Here is a 21584-nt window from a genome sequence, read left to right as displayed (position 1 = left end):
CACTACAAAACCTCATAACGTACCCTGCCACACTTTTCATCTCCCCGTACTCTCTCTCTGTCTATCAAGTACCCCGTCCGAGGTGACCGTGCTTTCTTCCTTTTTAAAAGTAAGTTCTTCAATACTCGCCCCTCCTTATCAGCTTTTTTGTTTCTTTTGTTTCTTTTCTTTCCCATCTTCTCTTTTTCACCGTGTCTTTCATCCTCGGCATAGTTATTTTTCTCCACACCCCCCTTTTTTCAAAAAGAATGGGTAGATTTGCGTCCCCGGTGGATTCAAACGAAAAAATAGAATGCTTTAAGGTTAAGTACAAAATTCCCTCGGATGTATCCATTAGGTACCGTAACGAGGAAGAGTTTTATACAAAAAAGAAAAACGGGGGAAGTTGTAATCCCGATGATTGCGTTCATCGAAGGGGGAATGAAAATCCCCATGGGAGCTTGTGACTAGGGATTATCTTAGGGCTTTTAGGTTGGCTCCCACCCGGTGTGCCCCAAATGTCTTTAGGATTCTTAGGTTCCATGACGCTTTAAATGAGAAGATGAACCTAGGGCTCACTCACCACGACGTATTTGGGTTTATAACCTCCATCACCTAAGCAAAAAAGATGAATATTACCTAAAGTCTAGACACCCGAAGTCGGGCTAATTCAATGTCTGCTGAATCAAATAAGGGCCTAAAAAATGACTTCCCGATCATATCAGAAATTGGCACGACGGCCTCCCCGTCCGACAAGGGAAGGGACTCCAGTGAAGTTTCTTTTACATACTTTTATCTTTCGTCTTTTACTTACTCTTACCCACTTTTACTTGGACAACTCGCAGATCCACACGCAGCGGATCGTCATCCTAACCTTGTGGATTTCGGGCGATTGGATAGGATCCTACGGCGAGATCTTCGTGCACACCGACGGTCAACTCCGTGCGGCTCATCGATCCTCGGCTACACTCCAATATCAAAAGCCTTTCGGGCGCCGAAGTGCGTGATTAAAGCCCGCGATCCTCGTCTTCGTCGGATTAGCGTTCCGTGGAGGGTTTTTTGCTACGGGGGGACTACCATTCCTCAAGGTACCTTGGTCACCCAACCAATCCAACCGCCACCATTTGTTCCGGTTAGGGATTCCCACAGTTCCTTTCTCCACAATTTTAACCTGCGAAGTGCATCTTCCTACCTTCTTGTAAAGGAAGAAGAAGAAGAAGAAGAAGTTGACGTACCAGATTCGAGGACGAGTTCGAGGTTTTAATCAACTCTACTCTCTGAAGACTCAACTTCCATCCTCGGCACTTCTACCCAAATCTCAAAGGTTACTCTTGAAGAACTTGACGTTATGGGCATTCAACGAAAGATTAAACCCAGTTCGAAAGATGTCCTCGAGGGCGCCGACAAGGACCCTAGAGTCCAAGAACCTCCAAAAGAGGTGCGCCCTCGGACTCAAGAAAAGGGTGCCGACAAACGCCCGAAGCTAGGCTTCCTCCTCCTCCTCCATCCTCCCAAACTCAACGTGCCAACATAGCTGATCTCAAAAGAAAAGGGATCAGCCGAAAGGGAAGGAAGTTGTGGAGGTAGGAAAGGGTTCTCGTATCCAAGGAGCCCGAGGTTGAAAAGGGTGCAAAGCAAGCCCGCACCATACGGACTCAGGTCGGAAAGAAGAACCGACCAACGGGCGGTCGTACGCGCCCTGTATGGCTTCCCGACCTTTCTATGGACGATGAGGTCATCACCGTGGATGCGTCCATTAGAAATTCCGATGAAGGGACAGCGGCATGCGTCGCGGATGCTTTGGAGCAAGCACCGTTACCCTCGAGGATATGATTGAGTGAGAAAGAAAAGGGACCACACCGTCTTCATGACTTTGAAGAAGGAGCTTGCAATGGTGAGTTTTCTCTAAAACCTTGACTTTTGTTTTTATTTCCTATATATATCTATACGTCTAAGGTTTATATGTTTTGTTTGTAGGCCGTTCAATACGCCCATAGGGGCGGAAGAGATTGCCATTAATTCCTACAAGTCTCCGAGGGCCGAGGAGTCCAAAGCAAAACTCGCTCAAAAGATCTCGACCTTCATAAGAAGAAACTGCAGGAGGTCACAGACAAAATTGGCTAAGGTTGAGAGTGCCAAGGCGGGCTTAGAGGCTGATCTAAAAACGACGACTAAACAAATGGGCCGAGGATCGGTGCCTAATGCTTCGCCAAGCCGAGGATAACCTCTTAGTAGCACGAAGGCTCGTAGAGGATCTTAAGAAAGATCCGCACGAGTCCGAGAAGGCCAAGAAGAAGCCATCAAGGGCAAAGAAGAAGCCATTGAGGAGAAGAAAAAGGCCGAGAAAGCAAAGGAAGAGGCCGAGAACTCGAGGGACCAAGCCGAACAAGACGGTTATGATATAGGCGTGAAGGAGGTCAACGAAACCTTCGAAGGCTCGGGTTCCCGAGGTATGTAGGCACTACGCCTCAAGTGTGGAATGAGGCACTTTCCCAAGCCGGGGGTTGATGCCTCTTCCACTCTTTGGAAAGCGAGAGAGTGTCTACTATCCTCCCCACCCGCGCTTCTTCCATTCCCCGACACCGCACAAGAAGCCGCCTGTGGATCATCCGAGGATAAGGGGGGTGATTTGGCCGAAGACTCAACTCTTCCCGAAGATGCCCCCGAACAACTTGACCTGCACAAGAAAAGGCAATTGAAGACGTACGGCCTTCAAGTGATCTTCGGGAATCTTCAAAGGATGAGTTGGGTGATCAAGCTAACCCAATAACCTTGATAGATGATCCCAAAGGCAAAGGAATTGCCGTTGAGTCCTCGGCTCGGCCTTCCATCTCCTCAAGACTCCAAAGGCCCTCGAAGATTGTCGAAATGTTGACTTGCTTGTTGTCTTTCCTTTCTTTATTTTTATTTTGTCTCCAAGTGTAATACCTAAGTATAGGTGCAAAAGTACTTTTTTGGAATTTAATACAAGAATGAATGTTTGTTTTTAGATGATTCTTATACATATATTTTTTTTTGTTTTTATGCGATCATATCATTCCATAAATATCATCTTCTTGTCTTTTACCAAAGTTACTAGCAACAACTTGAATTGAAATTTGATACTCCAGAGGGTTTAATTATGCCGGAACTGCATTAAGTGATGTTTTTTTTTTGAGTATTTGATTCTTCATTTTGGATCTCTAGTTTGAACTATGTAAAGATAAGGCATATGGTCTATGCAAATATCGATGTTTATGTCAAAAAAAAGAAATCGAAGTATTAATTTTTCCCAAGTAATTGATCCGAGGATCGAGGCATACCAAGTTTCAGCTTGACACTTAGATGAATAAATTTAAAAATGTTAATTTTCCCAAAGTAGATGATCCGAGGACCGGACGTAACTTAGGTTGTTTAACACTTAGTAAAGAATATCAATTTAGACGAGGTATGTGGTCCGAGGATCAGGCATACCAAGTTTCAGCTTGACACTTAGATGAATAAATTTAAAATGTTAATTTTCCCAAAGTAGATGATCCGAGGACCGGACGTAACTTAGGTTACATTTTAACACTTAGTAAAGAATATCAATTTAGACGAGGTACGTGGTCCGAGGATCCTGCATACCAAGTTTCAGCTTGACACTTAGATGAATAAATTTAAAGTGTTAATTTTCCCAAAGTAGATGATCCGAGGACCGTACGTTACTTAGGTTCGTTTAACACTTAGTAAAGAATATCAATTTAGACGAGGTATGTGGTCCGAGGATCCGTGCATACCAAGTTTCAGCTTGATACTTAGATGAATAAATTTAAAGTGTTAATTTTCCCAAAGTAGATGATCCGAGGACCGTACGTAACTTAGGTTGTTTAACACTTAGTAAAGAATATCAATTTAGACGAGGTATGTGGTCCGAGGATCCAGGCATACCAAGTTTCGGCTTGATACTTAGATGAATAAATTTAAAGTGTTAATTTTCCCAAAGTAGATGATCCGAGGACCGACGTAACTTAGGTTCTCCGTTTAACACTTAGTAAAGAATATCAATTTAGACGAGGTATGTGGTCCGAGGATCCGTGCATACCAAGTTTCGGCTTGATACTTAGATGAATAAATTTAAAGTGTTAATTTTCCCAAAGTAGATGATCCGAGGACCAGACGTAACTTAGGTTCGTTTTAACACTTAGTAAAGAATATCAATTTAGACGAGGTATGTGGTCCGAGGATCCGGGCATACCAAGTTTCGGCTTGATACTTAGACGAATGAAGATAACGAATATAATGTAGTTTACAACAAAGAACGGCCGAAGTGCCCTTTATTTAGTAATAGTACCTTCGTAGATTATTTACATTCCGGGGACGTTGTACAACATTCTCGTCCAAATCTTCCAGATTGTAGGCCCCTAATCCCGCGACCGAAGTAATACGATAAGGTCCTTCCCGATTGGGCCCCAATTTTCCCCACGCAGATTCTTCATCGTGCCCAAAACTTTCCTTAATACTAAGTCACCTGGTCCAAGAGGTCGAAGTTTCACATGAGAATCATATCCCTCGCTTGAGCTTATGTTGATAATAAGCTAGTTGAACCATGGCGCTTTCTCGCCGTTCCTCAACTAAGTCTAAGTTTCTCATTAATAGATCATCATTGCTATCCGAAATAAAGGAGCTTTTCTTCGGGTTGGGAACCCAGCTTTCTAAGCGGGATTCTTGCCTCGGCTCCATAAGTCATGGCGAAGGGTGTTTCACCCGTGGATCTTCGTGGTGTAGTTCTATACGTCCACAAGACATGTGGAAGTTCTTCCACCCACCTCCCTTGGCGTCACCCAACCTCTTTTTGAGTCCGCTCACTATTACCTTGTTGGCCTTCGGCTTGCCCATTTCCTCGGGGATAAGCCGGAGTGGAATATCTATTCGTAATGCCCATCACGGCGCAAGATTTCCGAAAGGCTTTGCTATCAAATTGTAAACCGTTATCCGAAATGAGAGTATGAGGGATGCCGAACTCCGGTAACGATATTCTTCCATACAAACTTTTTTGCTTCCGTGTCTCGATGTTTGATAATGGCTCGGCTTCAACCCATTTGGTAAAGTAATCTGTTCCCACGAGAAGCCACCGTCGGTTTCCCGTTGCTTTGGGGAAGGGTCCAACAATGTCCAAGCCCCACTGGGCAAAAGGCCATGGGCTAGATAGAGGATTTAGGACTCCACCTGGTTGATGTATATTTGGAGCGAACCTTTGACATTGGTCACATTTCTTTGCATAATCTTGCGCTTCTCTCTCGCATATTTGGCCACCAATAGCCCCGAGTAAGGGCCACTGTGAGCTAAAGACCTTCCTCTGTGTGACTTCCGCAAATCCCTTCGTGTAGCTCTTCCAAAAGTAGCTCGTTGCCTCGGGGTGTATGCATAGCAAATATGGTCCCGAAAAGGAACGTTTGTACAATTTTTGGTCCTCGGATAACCGAAACGAGTGGCTTTTCGCGAACCTTATCCGCTTCAGCTTTTTCTCCAGTAGGATGTCATTTCGAGAAATGTTACTATTTGATCCATCCAACTAGGTCCTGTCCTAATTTGAAGAATTTGAGTGGAGTTACCATCCGTCCCAGTGGGCTTCAACAGCATCTTCAACGAGGATAACTCGTGGTAGACTTTGTGCCGAGGACGTCGAGAGCGTGGCTAATGAGTCGGCATGGGTATTGCCACATCCGGATACATGCAATAGTAGAAAAGACTCAAATTTAGATTGCATAAACTCGACACAGGTTAGGTATTCTCGCATTCGGAATCCCTTGCTTCTAGCTTCCCTTCTACTTGGCCTACCACCAATAGTGAGTCCGAGAACATTTGCACCGCCTTTCCTCCCATTTTATGAACCATGTTCATCCACTGCGAGGACCGCTTCATACTCGCTTCGTTGTTGGTGGCCGAGAATCCTAATCTCGTGGATTTCTCAAAAGTAATACCCTCTCGGGATATCAAAACTAATCCGATACCTGATCCCCTCCCGATTTGCTTGCTCCATCAACATGGACTTTCCATAACGGAGGCCCTTCACACGAAATCATGCCTACTGATTTTTTACCCATGCCTTTCTTGATAGTCTTCTAACGAAGGCTCGGCAAACTCTGCCACAAGGTCCGCGATGACCTGCCCTTTATAGAGGTGCGAGGCATATACTTGATATCGAAAGCTCTAGGACGGCTTCCCCATTTGGCAATTCTTCCCATATAATCCGCACTTCGCAAAATTGATTTGAGAGGGAGTTGTGTAAGAACAACAACCGTACGAGATCGGAAGTAATGGGGAAGTCTTCGTGTAGCATGTACCACGGCCAAGATAGCTTTTCCGGTTGGCAAATAACTCGGCTCTCTCATGCAGAGATTTGCTTACATAGTACACCGGTCTCTGGATGTTATTGTCATCTCGGATAAGAACCGGACTAACTGCATGTTTAGCCACCGCAATATATGCAAACAGAATCTCATCAACCTCTCGGTCGAGACATAGCGGTGGTCGCGAGAGATATTCTTTTAGCCGTTGGAAAGCCGTTGCACACTCCTCGGTCCATTCAAAACCCTTCCATTTATTTAATAACCGAAAGAAAGGCCTGCATCCGTCCGCGGACCGAGATATAAATCGGTTGAGAGCGACGGTCATACCGTTAGCCTTTGCACCTCTTTAGGATTCCGAGGTGGGTGTAAGCTGCTTATTGCCTTAACCCGAGCAAAGATTCACTTCAATTCTCGGTGAGTCACCATATATCCTAGAAACTTGCCCGACCCCACACCGAAAGAGCATTTAGAGGCATTGAGCCGCAATTTATACTCTCTTAGCTTCGAAAAGTGTTGCTCGAGATCTTCCGCATGTGCAGAAACTTCTTTACTCTTTACTACCATATCGTCCACGTATACCTCAATATTTTTTCTAATTTGTGCCTCAAACATCCTCGTCATCATCCTTTGGTAGGTAGCCCCTGCGTTTTTCAAGCCAAAAGGCATTACCTTATAATGATAATTTCCCGTAGGAAAGGACGAATCTTGTCTTCTCCGGTCCTCAACGGCTAAAGGTATCCGGTGATAACCTTGGAAAGTATCAAGAAAACTCATCCGAGGATGTCCAACAAGAGCGTCAACCGGTTGATCAATCCGAGGCATCGGGAATGAGTCCTTTGGGCAAGCCTTGTTTAAATCGTGAAATCTACACATACTCTCCACTTCCCATTCTTCTTTTTCACCACCACAAGTATGGGCTAACCATTCAGGATAAAACACTTCTTTGATAGCCCCCTGCCGCTTTGAGTTTGAGCACTTCCTCTTTGACGGCTTCCGAATGTTCCTTTCGAGGACCTCCGAGGTGGTTGCCTCCTCGGCACTACACATTGGATTGACCCTTAAATGATGACATATGAAGTTCGGATCAACCCCGTGGGCCTCATACGCGTTCCAAGCAAATACATCCATATTTTTCTTTAAAAATAAAATCAGCCCGTCTTCTCTTCCTGTGAATTGAACTCCAACACGGAAGAACTTTTCGGGATCATTGTCTATGATAATTTTCTCCAATTCTTCACACGTTGCTTCATCTACCTCGGCTATGGGAAGAGACTTTGATTGCTATGCTTCACCGTTAGCCGAGGACGGGAGTCGGATTCCGTCGACGCAGAATTGCAGCCGTGACACCTTGTCGAGCCACAGATCGACTCCCAAGTAACTCCACCAATTCGATCTCCAGATGAAATTTGATTTTGACATGCAAGGTTGAGGAAACAGCCCCTAACGCATGCAGCCAAGGTCTCGCCACAATAGCCGTATAGGGAGAGTAGGCATCGACCACGATGAAATCTACGTCTACTACCTCCGGACCCGATTGCACAGCAATGACCGTCCCTTTGGAACTGCCTCTCCCTTCGAAGCTTATCAAGGGTGAGTCATATGGCATAAGATCTTCAACTCTTAACTTCAAGCCTCTAAATAGGTCGTGGTACATGATATACGCACCACTACCTTGATCAACCATTACCCTCTTTACATCATAGTTCCCAATTCGAGGGTTACCACTAAGGCATCATCATGAGGGTTTGGATGGTCCCCATCTTGTCCTCTTCAGAAGAAACTTAGGGCCAGCGGGATACTTGCCTTGATCCTCTTCGGCCGATCCCGTGACTCCTCGGCCAATGTTCGAGCCACGACATTACCCCGAAAGGAGCCGAGCCACTCCTACTGTGTGCCGCAAAAATGACGTTGATAGTACCTAGAGGAGGTCCGGATGAAGGACCGTCGTGGTTTGCCACTCCCGATTGGTTTCCTCGCCCGTTGGGTTGGTACAGAAGCTGCCTTTCCCTCTTTAACCAATTGTTCCGAGATGATTCCACAAAGTGCGACAAGTCCTCGGTGGTATGACCTCTCTCCCGGTGATAATGGCGGTGGAGATTTTGGTTGCGTCTCAAAGGGTCCCTGCCATTTTATTTGGCCTTTTGAAAAAGGCTCATGCCTTATTTTCTCCAGCAAGCTTTGCCGGCTCCACGAAGACGGTGTTGACCACTTGTGGGGGTATGTGGCCAGCCACACTGGAAAAATCCCGCGTAGGCCTATTGTTGTTGTATCGGTCCGACTCCGAAATCCCTCCTTTCTTGTGGGATAACCTTCGCCTTGCCCTTTCCCTCGCTGATCTTCCTCAACCCTTTTGTACTCGTCGATGCGATCCATCGGTCGACGTGACGCTTCCCCGACGGGTTTCTTCGTTAAGGATTTCCTCAAGTCATGCTCTGTTGGTAGGCCGACCTTGAAGGTCCTTATTGCTACATCGTCAAAGTCTCCGTCAATTTCGTTGAACATTTCCCGAAGACGGTCCGAATATGTTTTCGGGGTTTCCCCTTCCCTCATGGCCATGGATAGTAAAGAATCCAATGGACGAGGAACTCCCATCGCACGTGATAAAGCGAGAACCAAATGCCCTAGTAAGCTCTTTGAAAGAATCAATGGAGCCTCGCCCTTAAGCCGTCAAACCATCTCATGGCTACGGGCCCTAGGCTAGAAGGAAAAATCTTGCATAACAAAGTTTCATTCTGGAATGCACCTTGCCATTCTGCGGCCGAAGTGGCTTACGTGCTCTACGGGATCCGTCCGACCATTGTAAAGAGTGAAGGCCGGTTGTGTGAAGCGCCGAGGCAACCTTCCTTCTTCCAATCCGCGCGCGAAGGGTGACTCGGAGATTTGGTGCAATGCTCTTCCCATTGCGTCATTTCCTAAGCCCTGTGGGGTAGTCTTCCGCCACGTCTCCCATGCAGATTGTCTTCTTCGGAAGAGGCATATTCACCTGGGGGAGTTCTGGATCTTTGCCCGTAATTGTCATCCTCGGATCCTTCCGAAGAGGGGTCGAGAGGTCGGAGGAGTTCTCCTTCGCCTCTCGTGGCGCATCTCCTCTTTAGGCCGTCAATCTCCTTCCGCATGGCCCCGGCATTTCTTTCATAAGGAGCTCCCGCTTCCTCCTTGCGAATGACTTGCACTTCGATGGTATGTGTAGTATGTACACTTCCCTCTCGGTTCTCTCCGTGATCGTGGATGCAAGGAGAGATCCTCACGGCGAGAGCCCACGGACTCCGCACCCCGCGTCGTGGTCCTCGATCCTACCATGATGTCCTAAACTTCCTTAAAGACTAAATTCCTACGTACGGCGCCAATTGTAAGGACACAATTCAAGTTCCCAAACTACGACTGGGAGAAAAATGGGCTTGAAAGGCCTTTCTTTACAATGAATTTGTAGAGGATGGGCTTGTAATTTAGATTTCAAGGATGGTTTAGACAATTACAAAAAGAACGGGCTTTGGGCCCAATAGAACAGAACAAAGAATCGTTTGCAAAGAGTAAGACTGAGAAATCGTCCTCGGATTGTGTCCGAGGATGGTTTCTAATGATATTTCTCAAGTTTGGATACAAGTGTTGATTATCATTTACTATTGGCTCTATCTCTTTTACTCAGAAAAGTCCTCCTCTTCTTCGTATGCCTTTCCTCCTATTTATATCCTTTCCTTTCCCTTCATCACCTTCCACTGTCCGGGTTGCACTCCCCCTTTTTGGATACTTGTCCCATCCATTCTTCCCTAAAGCCCGCTGGGATTAGGGACCAAGTTCCAAGCTCGATGTTCGTGTCCCATCCTTCCATCTATACGGTCGGCGTATCAATTTACAGAGCTTTTAATGTATGGGCGGTGGTAGCAGCTTTATTTTTAGACATTCCACCGTTCTTTCTCTCGCCCTCCACGTATACCGTGCATCCCCATAATTGTAGGACTCATTATAATATAACCCAGGGATACCAAACTTCTCTTTCTATGTCCTCGGCCTTGAAATCCGAGGACAAATCTACTCCTCGGACGTGTTTGGATATGTAAATAGTCCACGACCATTTTGATGTCTTCGGATTTTGGGTTTCCAGCCCAAAATACTTCGTTGGGCCATCCTTCATATACTATTGGGCCCAATACCCCTACAATCACTTTTAAGCATTATACCACTAAACCAAAAAAAAAAAGCATTATTACACACACAAAGCGCATGTGATAAGTCTAGTACTTTATAATTGTTTTCATAGAGAAACCGAGAATAGGGATCAACTAATATTAGTTTCATTTAAATCAAAACATGTGGTGTATAGCTTAGAATAACTAACAAACAAATAAATAAAACTCGTTGTGCTTATCATGTCTTCCAATCAAATTTCTTCACCAAAAAAAAAATGTCTTCCAATTAAATATAATGGATTAAAATTAAATATACAATTCTATTTTCCTACTCCTCCTCCTTAACAATCTCTCTCTCTCTCTCTCTCTCTCTCTCTCTCAAAATGGCTTAACTGGTAATCCTAATTCCCTCACTTCCCAAATCCCAACCACTAATTCCTTTCCCTGAATATCCCCAATATTTCCTTTCTTTTTTTTTTTTCCCTTTATCCAATCACATCTCAGAAAATTTCCTCTAGTTTCTGTAACACCCCGATTTGATTTTATGATCATCACCGTCATCATCATTATTAATATAGAGTTGAGGTACTTTTTGTGTGTGCATAGTAAGATGGGAGTAGACAATTTTGTGGTGTTACAAAATAGGTGAGAAGATTAAAGTTTTAACGCATACAATTTGGTGCGGTAGTTTAAATAATTAAATAAATAAATAAAAGAGGAAGACGTTTATGGGCCTCTTGGAGACTAAAAATATAAGTTTAAGTGGGTTTTAAACTACAGCCCACTACCCTACTAAGCCCACATCTTTGATGTGTTAAATATAAGGTGGAGGAAAAGTTAAATTAGGAAGAAGGTTTCATCACCAAAGAGGATAAGAGGTGTTTTTCCCTTGGAGTTTGGAGCACATTCAAGTGAAGAGGCAATCAGATTTTTCAAGGTATGATTCTTACCGTTAGAAACAAAGAATTAAAAGTTTGGAAGATTAACTTGGAAATCAGTTGTGATGTAAGATGGTTCAAAAGTTGGATTTTGGTCCTAAAACTCTATTTATATTTTTACGGATAGATATTGCTGCTGTGTATCTATGAACAAAAGCATCATAATTTCGTTTTCATTAGGATATATATATATATATATATATATATATATATATATATATATATATATATATATATATATATATATATATATAATCATAGATTGAGCCTTTGAATTTCAAGAAAACGGCGATGTGGGGTTAATACTTCTTTCGGATTTGAACACAATATATATATATATATAAATATAATCCTAGATTGAAGTCAAAGAATGCAGCCATTTAGTACATATTATATATATATATATATATATATATATATATATATATATATATATATATATATATATATAAGAAGTCAAAGAATGCGGCCATGGTTTTCCTTGCCTCTAGGACCCTTTCCTTGAGATTATGCTATGCCATTGTGGTTATATATATATTAGGATAGCTGTAAGGTTTTCTATGGTGGATATATATATTGGGTGGCTTTAACATGTTTGAGGTTATGTATATCAACTTAAACCCTAAAGTATTAGCTGCTGCCTCTGAGTTTTGATAAATTCAAGGAAAACACATTTTGGGGTAGAGATACTTTGCATTAGTGCTATCATTTAGTTCAGCAAAGTATTTTACTAGTGAGTCAGTCTGTATAGTTTAGTAAAATTTATATTTTGTGGAGGATATTAAGTAATTTCCATGATTGATTATAGATCCTATTTAAGAGTATGAGGCTTTTTGGAGGTTGTTTTGGCTGGACTTTCAGAGTGATTCAAGTGCTGTAAGTAATTATGCATAATATGCACAAGTTTTGTCCTTTAGGTTCTTAGAAATTAAAAGTTTTCAAAAGTTTATCAAAAAGCTTACACTATTGAAAGAGAAATTTTAATTGGCTTTTAAATAATATTTTAAGAGAAATTTCGAGTTTTAAATAACGTTTTGAATGTCCAAATCTCATTTAAAATATGGTTTTTAAACGAAACTATTTTTCGAAAATACTTGAGTTTCAAAGTAAGTATTCTAAAAAGATTCTTATTCTTTAAATTTGTTAAAACCAAGTGATTTCAAGCCATATTCCTAGTCTCCAAATGGTATTTAAAATGTTTCTTTTAGCAAATTGAAATTTCAAATTTACTCAAGAATTGTATTATATTTGTATAAATTCCTCAATTCCTATTTGTTCCCTAGAGGAGTCAAGCATCCTTTGATTTATGTATCAATTCAATATAGTGATATTTGATATTTCCCTATCTCTAGAATAATTGTTAATATTAAGAAAATTATTCTATTTTGTATATATTTTGTTTTGTGATATGTAACTCAAATTAAGTGTTTTTAGAATTGATCAGATATATATGTGTAAATCCGCTCACAGGATTGTATGTGAGAATATGTGTTGATCCCTCACCAGCAGGGGTTAGATGTTGGTATCTGTTCACAAGATTGTATGTGAGAATATGTGATGTGTATATGTGACACTGTACTCTGATCAATTATTTGTATGTGTTTTTGAAATACTTTAAGATTTGATTACATATGTATTAGGTGATGCATTATATGTTTTGGAATAATTATTTTTAATATCATTGAATGAGTTTGTGAAAAATCAAAATACTCGTGCCTTGCTTGACTCTACTCCATTGTGTATTCTGTATAATTACTTACTAGATGTGTGGCTCACCCCATCAATTAATATTTTCAGATTAAAGTGTAGTTGAGAATTAGAACCCTTGGATTGCTTTGTAAGGTGCAAGGTAGAGCGTGGAAGTTGTAGACAACTTCATTATTACTTGAAGACTCATAGAATTTTAGCTGCCTTTGTTTTGATAATTCACGTTTTATGTAATGGAAATTGTTTCCAATTTGTGGAGTTTTGAAAATATTATTAGTTATTTTTGTATTTCTGCTTTAGACTTCACAGAATTTTGGAGATTATTATAAATTGTGGATTTTAATTATTGTAAGAGATTTATCAGTAGCATTGCTTATTTGGAGATTTATGGAACTATATTTAAATAAATTATTTTTATTGAGCTAGGTAAGGTTAGCAAGTTAGGCACGCATCTAAATTCATGTTTCATGGATTTGGGTCGTGACAGTTTCTCTCTGAATTCTCCCCTGAATTGAAGGAATTTAGAGAAAATGAATCACCAACGATCATTTTCTTTGATTTTCTTTTCCTAAGAAAATTTGATCCATCTCTATCCGCTTCAACTCTCCCTCAAGTTTATTCAATCAATCCCAAAAAAAGAAGAAAATGATCGTTGTTGACTGTGTGATTGAACAGAGAGGAAAGCGATACCAGGGTTCAATCATGGCAGCCATTATCGTTTTGAATTCAAAAAGAGTACTCTTACAATTTAGGCTTCCCTTCACATTCATTTTTTCCCCTAAAATTTATCCATTTTTATTCATTTTTCATCCATATAAAACACCTCTAGTTAAATTAATAATAATAATAATAATAATAATGATAATAATAATAATAATAATAAATGATATGTTCACAACATTTTCACAACATTTTTACAACAAATCCGTAGTGATAGGTTGTTATTGTTGGGGCAAAAAAGTAATTGTAGTGTTAGGTTTAAATTTGAGCCAATAACAACTAACCAATTGTAATTTGTTGTGAAAATGTTATAAACATAGCACCTCTCTAATAATAAACTAGGAGAATTCCTAAAATTTAGGTTTCTTTCTCTCTCAGATTCAACTTATTTTTCCTAAAATTTAGTTCTTTTCTATTCCTTTTTCATCTAAATAAAACATCTTCGGTTAAATAAAAACAAACAAACAAACAAACAAACAAACTTGAGGGTAATCTGATAAAAATATATCTTCAATTCCACTTAAAATGTCTGCAAAATAGGACACTCTCCTACTAATCCATGTCTTCAAAACAAAATTATCCAAAATTTAAAATTTAGTCTTTTTTTTTTCATTTTTCATTTGAATAAAACACCTACAGTTAAAAAAATTCAAATCCTTTCAAATATTAAAATTATGTTTTTTTTTTCTTTATTTGAATTCAAATATTCTCAATTATTCTAAATATAGTTTCTTTAAAGAAAATGAAAAAAAGAAAACCATTCTATCAAAATTAAGTACGTATTTTCATTTATTTATTTTAGGGGTAATTACATTCCCCTCCTTTGAGGTTTGGGGAAATGACACTCCACCCCAAACCTAAAGGGAAAAACACTTCCCTCCCTTGAGGTTGAAAGAAATTAACACTTCTCCCTTTTGTTTAAATTAATAATGAATTATTCTAAATTTTTATAAGAATCTCTTTACCAAAGTTTAATCATGATTAGTAAAAAAATAACTTATAAATTTAGGAAAAAAAAATGCAAAATTTATCAAGCACAAATACACTTGTAATGACAAATATCTCCATAACTAGTTGAAAAAAGAAAAAAAATAATAAGCAAAATTCACACTTAATATTTTAAAATACACTTTAATTAAAAAGTTAAATCAATGAATTTTAATTATGAAATAAGATAAATTTGGAAACCTATCATTAAAACAAAGGGCAAGTTAGTACATAATATTTTAAATATTAATTAGAAAAAGTTTGGTTAATTGGATTTCAAAGGGGAAAAGTGTTTTTTATCTTCAAGTTTGGAGTAGAGTGTCATTTTCTCATATCTTAAGTGAGGGGAGTGTAATTATCCATTTTTATTTTATAATCTCAAACAAATGGATAAACTTCAAAATATTTGGTTATAGATAAACTTCTCTCCCACCACATATATTCAATTCAAATTGAACCAGTTTCCTCTATGCACACCTCTCACTAACTCACATTCAAATGATTAACTCCCATTGCCATTGAGGGGTCAATGAGCCCACACTGGAGACCCGTTTTTAATTCCAGAAAAGAAAGAAAAAAAAAAAAAAAACTAAAAAAAAAACTAAACCTTCTACAAAATGTCCCTTCCTAAAAAATTGATAGAAAAAAAAAAATCAACAAAAGACCATAAAATTGTAGGAGAGATGCTCAAGACAGCGTTTGCAAATCAATTGAAGTCTTCAACGCTCACTGGAAAAAGACAAAGAACAAAGGTTCTCTTTTTCTCACTTAATTTTTCTAGCTAACCAAACACAAACAAGTTTTTTTTTCAATTTTTTATTATTGCTATTGTTTGAGTCTCTACGATTATTTGCTTCTATTTTTATTTCTTACAATTTTTTTGCCTCAGATGTCCATCCTAAAATATATGACATTGAAAGAGATAAATAAATAGAAAAATATGATACTAAACCCAAAAATGAAAAAAGAGCTTCATCACATGCGCAAAATGTGTATAATGAGACTAGTGGTATATAAGAAAATTAAAAAAAATTATCAATGTAGAGATATCTTATTCAAATCAATCCCAAAATGTTTGAATTCCTTCCAAACCTATTCTCAAGTAGGTACTTCAACTCCAAACTTTTACAGAGACACAATAATATATTTTTTATTTCATTTTATTTAGACCTATTATGACTTATGAGTAGATAAGGTGAAAATTTTGTGAGATTTCATTATGATTAAAAAAAAAAAAAAACTTTGATTAGTTTAATGTCTATATTCTAATACCAATTGCGAAGTTAGCTATTATAGTTAGAAAGTTCAGGTTGTTCAAAGATTACAAATTATTTTACAATTTTTATTAACATAATTTTGACATGACAGCCTAAGATAATTAGACATTACTTACACTGTTACACATTATTCTATTTTTTTTTTTCACCAATTATATCTTGTCACATCTAAATCATGGCAAAAAGTTGGGTGAAAATTTTTATGCTCCTAGTAAACTTTTTCTGGAAGTCGGCCAAATATCCTTAGTTGCAGTCACACACGATTCTTTGTCCCTTGGCGGGCCCCGAGCGCCTAACTGTGGACTCAGCTCGGCCAGATGAATTTTTCTGGTGTGGGCACCCCCAACTTCATTAACGAGGTGTGTCATACATTCTCTAAAATATCTCTAGAAGCATCTGGGATTTTCACAAACAAACTACTTAATAACAAATAAAAAATACTTAACATTTTTTTCATTAATTATTTTAGACGAGATGAATTTTAGTTTCATGATAGAAATTTTAATTATATTATTAAAATTTTTTAATAGTGGATGCAACATAATAAATAGAGATATGATTGGAATTTCTGAAGAAAGAGAGAGGAGATTTATAGAGGTCAATAAAATATGCATATATAACATAAAATCAAGGACATAGATACATCTATGCAAAATTGACTATAAAAATTTGCAAATTAACATACAAGATTAGTAAGATGTAGCAACCGTTATTATCGATGTTGTATTGATAAGTAAATCCAAATTTTAGATTTTTCAAAAAAGAAACTAATTCTTTTTTTAACCCATAAGGAAAAGAGAAATTTGTATAATTCAAATATCGGATTCAGAGATAAGAGATTTTATTAGTATTTCATAATTAGCAGCTGTTTAAAGTGGTGATTATGTGGGTTTGATCCTATCAGTGGCGGTTCCAAGAATTTTTTTGAGGGTGGTCATTAAGAACTTAAATTATACAAAATCTAACAAAAAGATAATTTCATATATTGACAAAAAAAAAAAAAAACGCAAATACATAAAATCTTACAATTTCCTTCTACAATTTTTATTTATTTATTTTGAAATCATTATATAATAGTTTCATTATCAATGTTTCAAGCTACATCTCTTCAAAAGTTTAGTTAAATAAAAATTTTCTTGGACTTTTTCTTTTTATTTGTAAGAACTTAATATATTGTTAAGGGGACCAAAGTTTAAGAACAAAATTTGGCTACAAACTTTGTTGTAGTCACTATCATTAAATGAATTAACATTGTTACATATTTTGAAAATTTAATCGATGAATTACATGTTCTCTTATTCTTAAAACATGTTAAAATTTCATGTCAATCGGATGTATTTGCCATTCGATCCATAAAATTATTTTTTATGTATAATTTTAGACTATAAAAATTTAAAATTTAAATATTTGATTGATGACATAGCTATTGATCTTTTATCTTCTTGAAATATTGCGAGTATGGAGGATTTAAGAAGAAAATGTAATTAAATGGTGAACTTGTTAAAATTCACATTTAATAATAATAAAAAATTGAATAGAGTTGTAGCCTTAGTATATAACTATGTTTGTTGCCAAATTTTGTCCAAAATTTAATTATGTTGGGTCTAAAAAAAATTTAGGGTGGTCACAGAGTTTTTTTAACGATAAAAAAAAAATCATAAATTCTTAAAATTTATACATAATAATTATTTTTTTTTTCCAGATTAAGGTGGTCCTATGACCACCCTGAACTCTATGTAGAGCCACCCCTACCTTCCCCATCAATCCAAACCTACCATTAGTTGTTGGATCATAACTTTTATGTTCCTCTCGTGGCTAGCGTATTGGGGATAATTGTGCAATGTTCTTGTGTTCAAATTAGGTGGGTTGTTCATGTACAATGGGCTAGTCCAAACCAAACCTTCTAGGCGGAAAATCAGGTTAGACAATCTCCTCCACATAAAAAATGAATACCAAGATTGTAATTAAATGTATTGATCTTTTATTTTATTGAAATGTTGCAAATATAGAAGATTTAAGAAGAAAATATAATTAAATGGTAAATTTATTAAAATTCACATTTAACACAAAAAATATTGAATAGAGTTGTAGTGTTAGGATGGGTTTGAATTCGGCGTTTACGTTTTGCGTTTGCCCATTTCGCGTTTTCAGCTTTTTTTTTTTTCCAGTCGCAGTTCTTGACCAAGTCTTTTCATTAAAAATGGGTCCCACGGTACTATTCACACATTTTAAAATTATTTTGCTTCAGTATTTTTAGTTTTCAATTTTCAGTAATAAGTTCTATCCAAACAGACACTTAATCTATAACCATACTTGATGCCAAATTTTGTCCAAAATTTAATTATGTTGGATCTAAAGATAAAAAAATCATAAATTCTTAAAATTTATACATAATAATTGTATTTTTTTTTAGGTCAATGTGGTCTTGCCACCCCCTAAACTCTATGCAGAACTGCCCCTGGATCTCATGTGAGTAACTTAACATAACAACAATTTTGAAAGCATATTCCTGTCACAACTTGTATGGATATCAACCTTTTTTTTTTTTCTTTTTTTTCTTTTTTTTTTTTTTGAGAAACACGCGCGCGCGCACACACACATATATATAGAGGAAGAGAGATGAGATAAAGGAATACACTCACACGCTAACACCAAAACTGCATGCGGCAGTTAGTGTCGTGGAGCAAGCGATAAACTCATTCTCAATATCATACGTTACCGATGTGGAATGACTCAACAACATTAACTTTTTTTCTTTTTCTTTTTTTGTTGAGAAACACATAATATCAACTTATGTTTGATTTGACTTTTACCAAATGTAAAGGGTGAACCCACATATAATAAGTAATATAATACAATCACACGCTGTGGTATAATTATTTATTTCTTTTATTATTATTTATTAATTACTAACATAGAATTAGCCATAACATAAACCAAAAGATAGAACTTCATATAAAATAATAGTGTAATATTAATTAACTATTATACCCAGAAAAAAGTATTAATTTTTGAATAATATTCCCTTGAATCTATTTGGCCAAAAATAACATAAACAAACAAACAAACAAAACAGAAGCTTGTATTTGTTTCAATGGAGAGAATGAGAGAAACCGAGAATAGGTAGGCAGCAACTAATGTCAAATTTCGTTCCAAATCAAAAACATGTGGTGCGTGTAGCTTAAAGAAGAAGAAAATCAAAGTATAAAGAAGAAAAAATCTGTTGCGCTTACCATGTATTCCAATCAAATCTAATGGACCAAAATCAAATACACGTCTCTATTTTCCTACTCCTCCGCCTTCACAATCGCTCTCTCTTTTTCCCTCTTAAAATGCCTTAGCTGGTGACCCCAATTCCCTCACTTCCCAAAATCCCACCCACTAATTCCCTTTCCCGGAATATTCCCAATATTTTCTCTCTTTTTTTCCCTCTATCCAATCAGAATTCTCCCCCCGAATTGAAGGAATTCAGAGAAAATGATCCGCCGGCGATTATTTTCTCGGATTTTCTAAAAAGAAAATCCGATCCGTCTCTCTCTCTGATTCAACTTGCTCCTCAAGTTTTTCCCAATCAATCCGAAAGCACTCAAAAGAAGAGAAAAAATCGTCGTTGACTGTGCGATTGAACAGAGAGGAAAGCGATGTCGGTGTCTAATCGGGGGCAACCGCTGTTATCGGAGAAAGGGAAAGAGAAGCGGCGGATTGCGGAGGAGGTGGGCGGAACGGCGGCGGAGTGCGCCGCCATATGTTGCTGCTGTCCGTGCGGCCTCGTGAACCTTGTGATCCTCGCTCTCTATAAGGTCCCCGCGGGTCTTTGCAAGAAGGCTTGGAAACGACGCCGTTTGCTGAAGATGAAGAAGAAGGCTTTCCTGTTGCACAACAACAGTGAGAGTTCGATGATGAATGGGCATGGCGTTGATTTTGGGCCCTCCAAATTGGGCTTAGTGGCTGAGGTGAAGAAGCTCAGTCTTGATGATCAGTATGATCGTCATAATCGGTTGATGATGAACGGCGGTGATGAGAAGAAGCGCGATGGCGGTGGTGGAACGGAGGCCGTTGATTGGGAGAAGGAAATGTGGGACCGGTTCGGTTCGGGTGGGTTTTGGAGAAGTCCGTCTCAGAGAGACACATCATCGTGACTCACTTTTTCCTGAGGAATGTTGTTGTGTACATACTATATACCACGTAAAAGAAAGTATCAAAAAAAAAAAAAAAAGATTGATTTTCAATTTTCAGAGGAATCAGAGCTGAAAAACTGTCAGCTCAGATACATTTGAGATTTGAACACGAAAATGGTCATTTTGGTACTACAGGGTTTGGAAATGAGGATTGAAATTTTGAAATGTGCTTTACATGATATCAAGTCACTGATGATATGAATTTATTTTCTCTCTCTCTCTCTCTCTCTTTTTTTTTTTTTTTTTTAAATTTTTTTTTAATTTTTAATTTTTAATTTGTATATCTAATATTAGAGATTGTGATGACACGATGCAGCTCAATGATGGGACTTGGGATGAGTAGTAGATCCAGATATTATAGATTCGATATCCTACTAAATGTTTGTCTGGATTATTTAATTATCAATTTTTGCGGGTGAATTATGTATTTGTGGCTTATTCCCCAAGGTAGGGCACTTCAAACCATGCCTCTATATATATATTAGAGATTGTGATGATTTACAAGATTTCTTAAAATGTTCACCATAGCATAATGTTTGGAGCACCTTTGTGGCAAAAATTAAGCCACATTGAGAACTATAGGAACCTTGCTCTTTGTCATAGTTACAATGATTTCTTGTTAATCGCTAAACAGTATCTATAAATTTAATCAAATTGGGTACAAAGGTGTGGAAGAATAATACTAGTTCAATTCTTATTGGGTATGTCAAAAAGTTGGACAAGTGAGGTCTCTATGAGAAAAATGAGATTGGAAGAGTTCATGATACTATTATCCCTTTCTCAAGGTAGATATTTTAGTTTCAACTTGGGAAAATTTGTAGCATAACCACTACCAGGAAGCTTTGAGGAGGGAGATCAAGATCTTTTGAAATTCTAGGTGTTGGGGAAAAATCCTAATCCCCTCTATGTCTATGTGTGAATTAAAATATATATAACTATCAAGCAATAGCAATAGCAATATTATGGAAACAAAAAAAATTTCAGCAAGCACCACATAAACACAACCACACAAGAACACCAAATCTTACGTGGAAAATCCTCCGGTGTAGAGGGAGAAACCACGGGGCAGCTCCGAAAAATATCCACTATTAAATAAAGATTACAGCAATCAAGTTTATGCTAAACTTGAGTCCACAATAAATTGGATATACAACAAATAAATCTCAAGGAGTAAATACAATCTCACCACAAAGTCAGTAGCAAAGTCAGTAGCAAAATCTTCCTTTGAATACTTAAACTCTCCACGGTTGTAGCACTCAAAAACTCCATGAGAACTCTACCAATTTATCTTCCTTGTGTGTAACTTGAGTAAAGAAAAATGTCTCCTTTTTCTTTTTCATTCTCTCACACTCTCACTCTC

General features: G+C 38.0%; 1 protein-coding gene across 1 annotated transcript; it reads left to right on the top strand.

The window, feature by feature from the left end:
• Positions 1-19064: 19064 nt before the first annotated feature.
• Positions 19065-20435, top strand: LOC142606852 (uncharacterized). Its single transcript, XM_075778209.1, has one exon. It carries the CDS (start codon positions 19688-19690, stop codon positions 20183-20185), a length of 498 nt encoding a protein of 165 aa, XP_075634324.1. The 5' UTR covers positions 19065-19687; the 3' UTR covers positions 20186-20435.
• Positions 20436-21584: the final 1149 nt, after the last annotated feature.

The sequence above is a fragment of the Castanea sativa genome, chromosome 8 (assembly GCF_040712315.1).
Source record: "Castanea sativa cultivar Marrone di Chiusa Pesio chromosome 8, ASM4071231v1".
Classification (NCBI taxonomy): domain Eukaryota; kingdom Viridiplantae; phylum Streptophyta; class Magnoliopsida; order Fagales; family Fagaceae; genus Castanea; species Castanea sativa.
The sequence above is the reverse complement of the archived record's forward strand: the minus strand, read 5'-3'. Positions and strand labels throughout refer to the sequence as shown.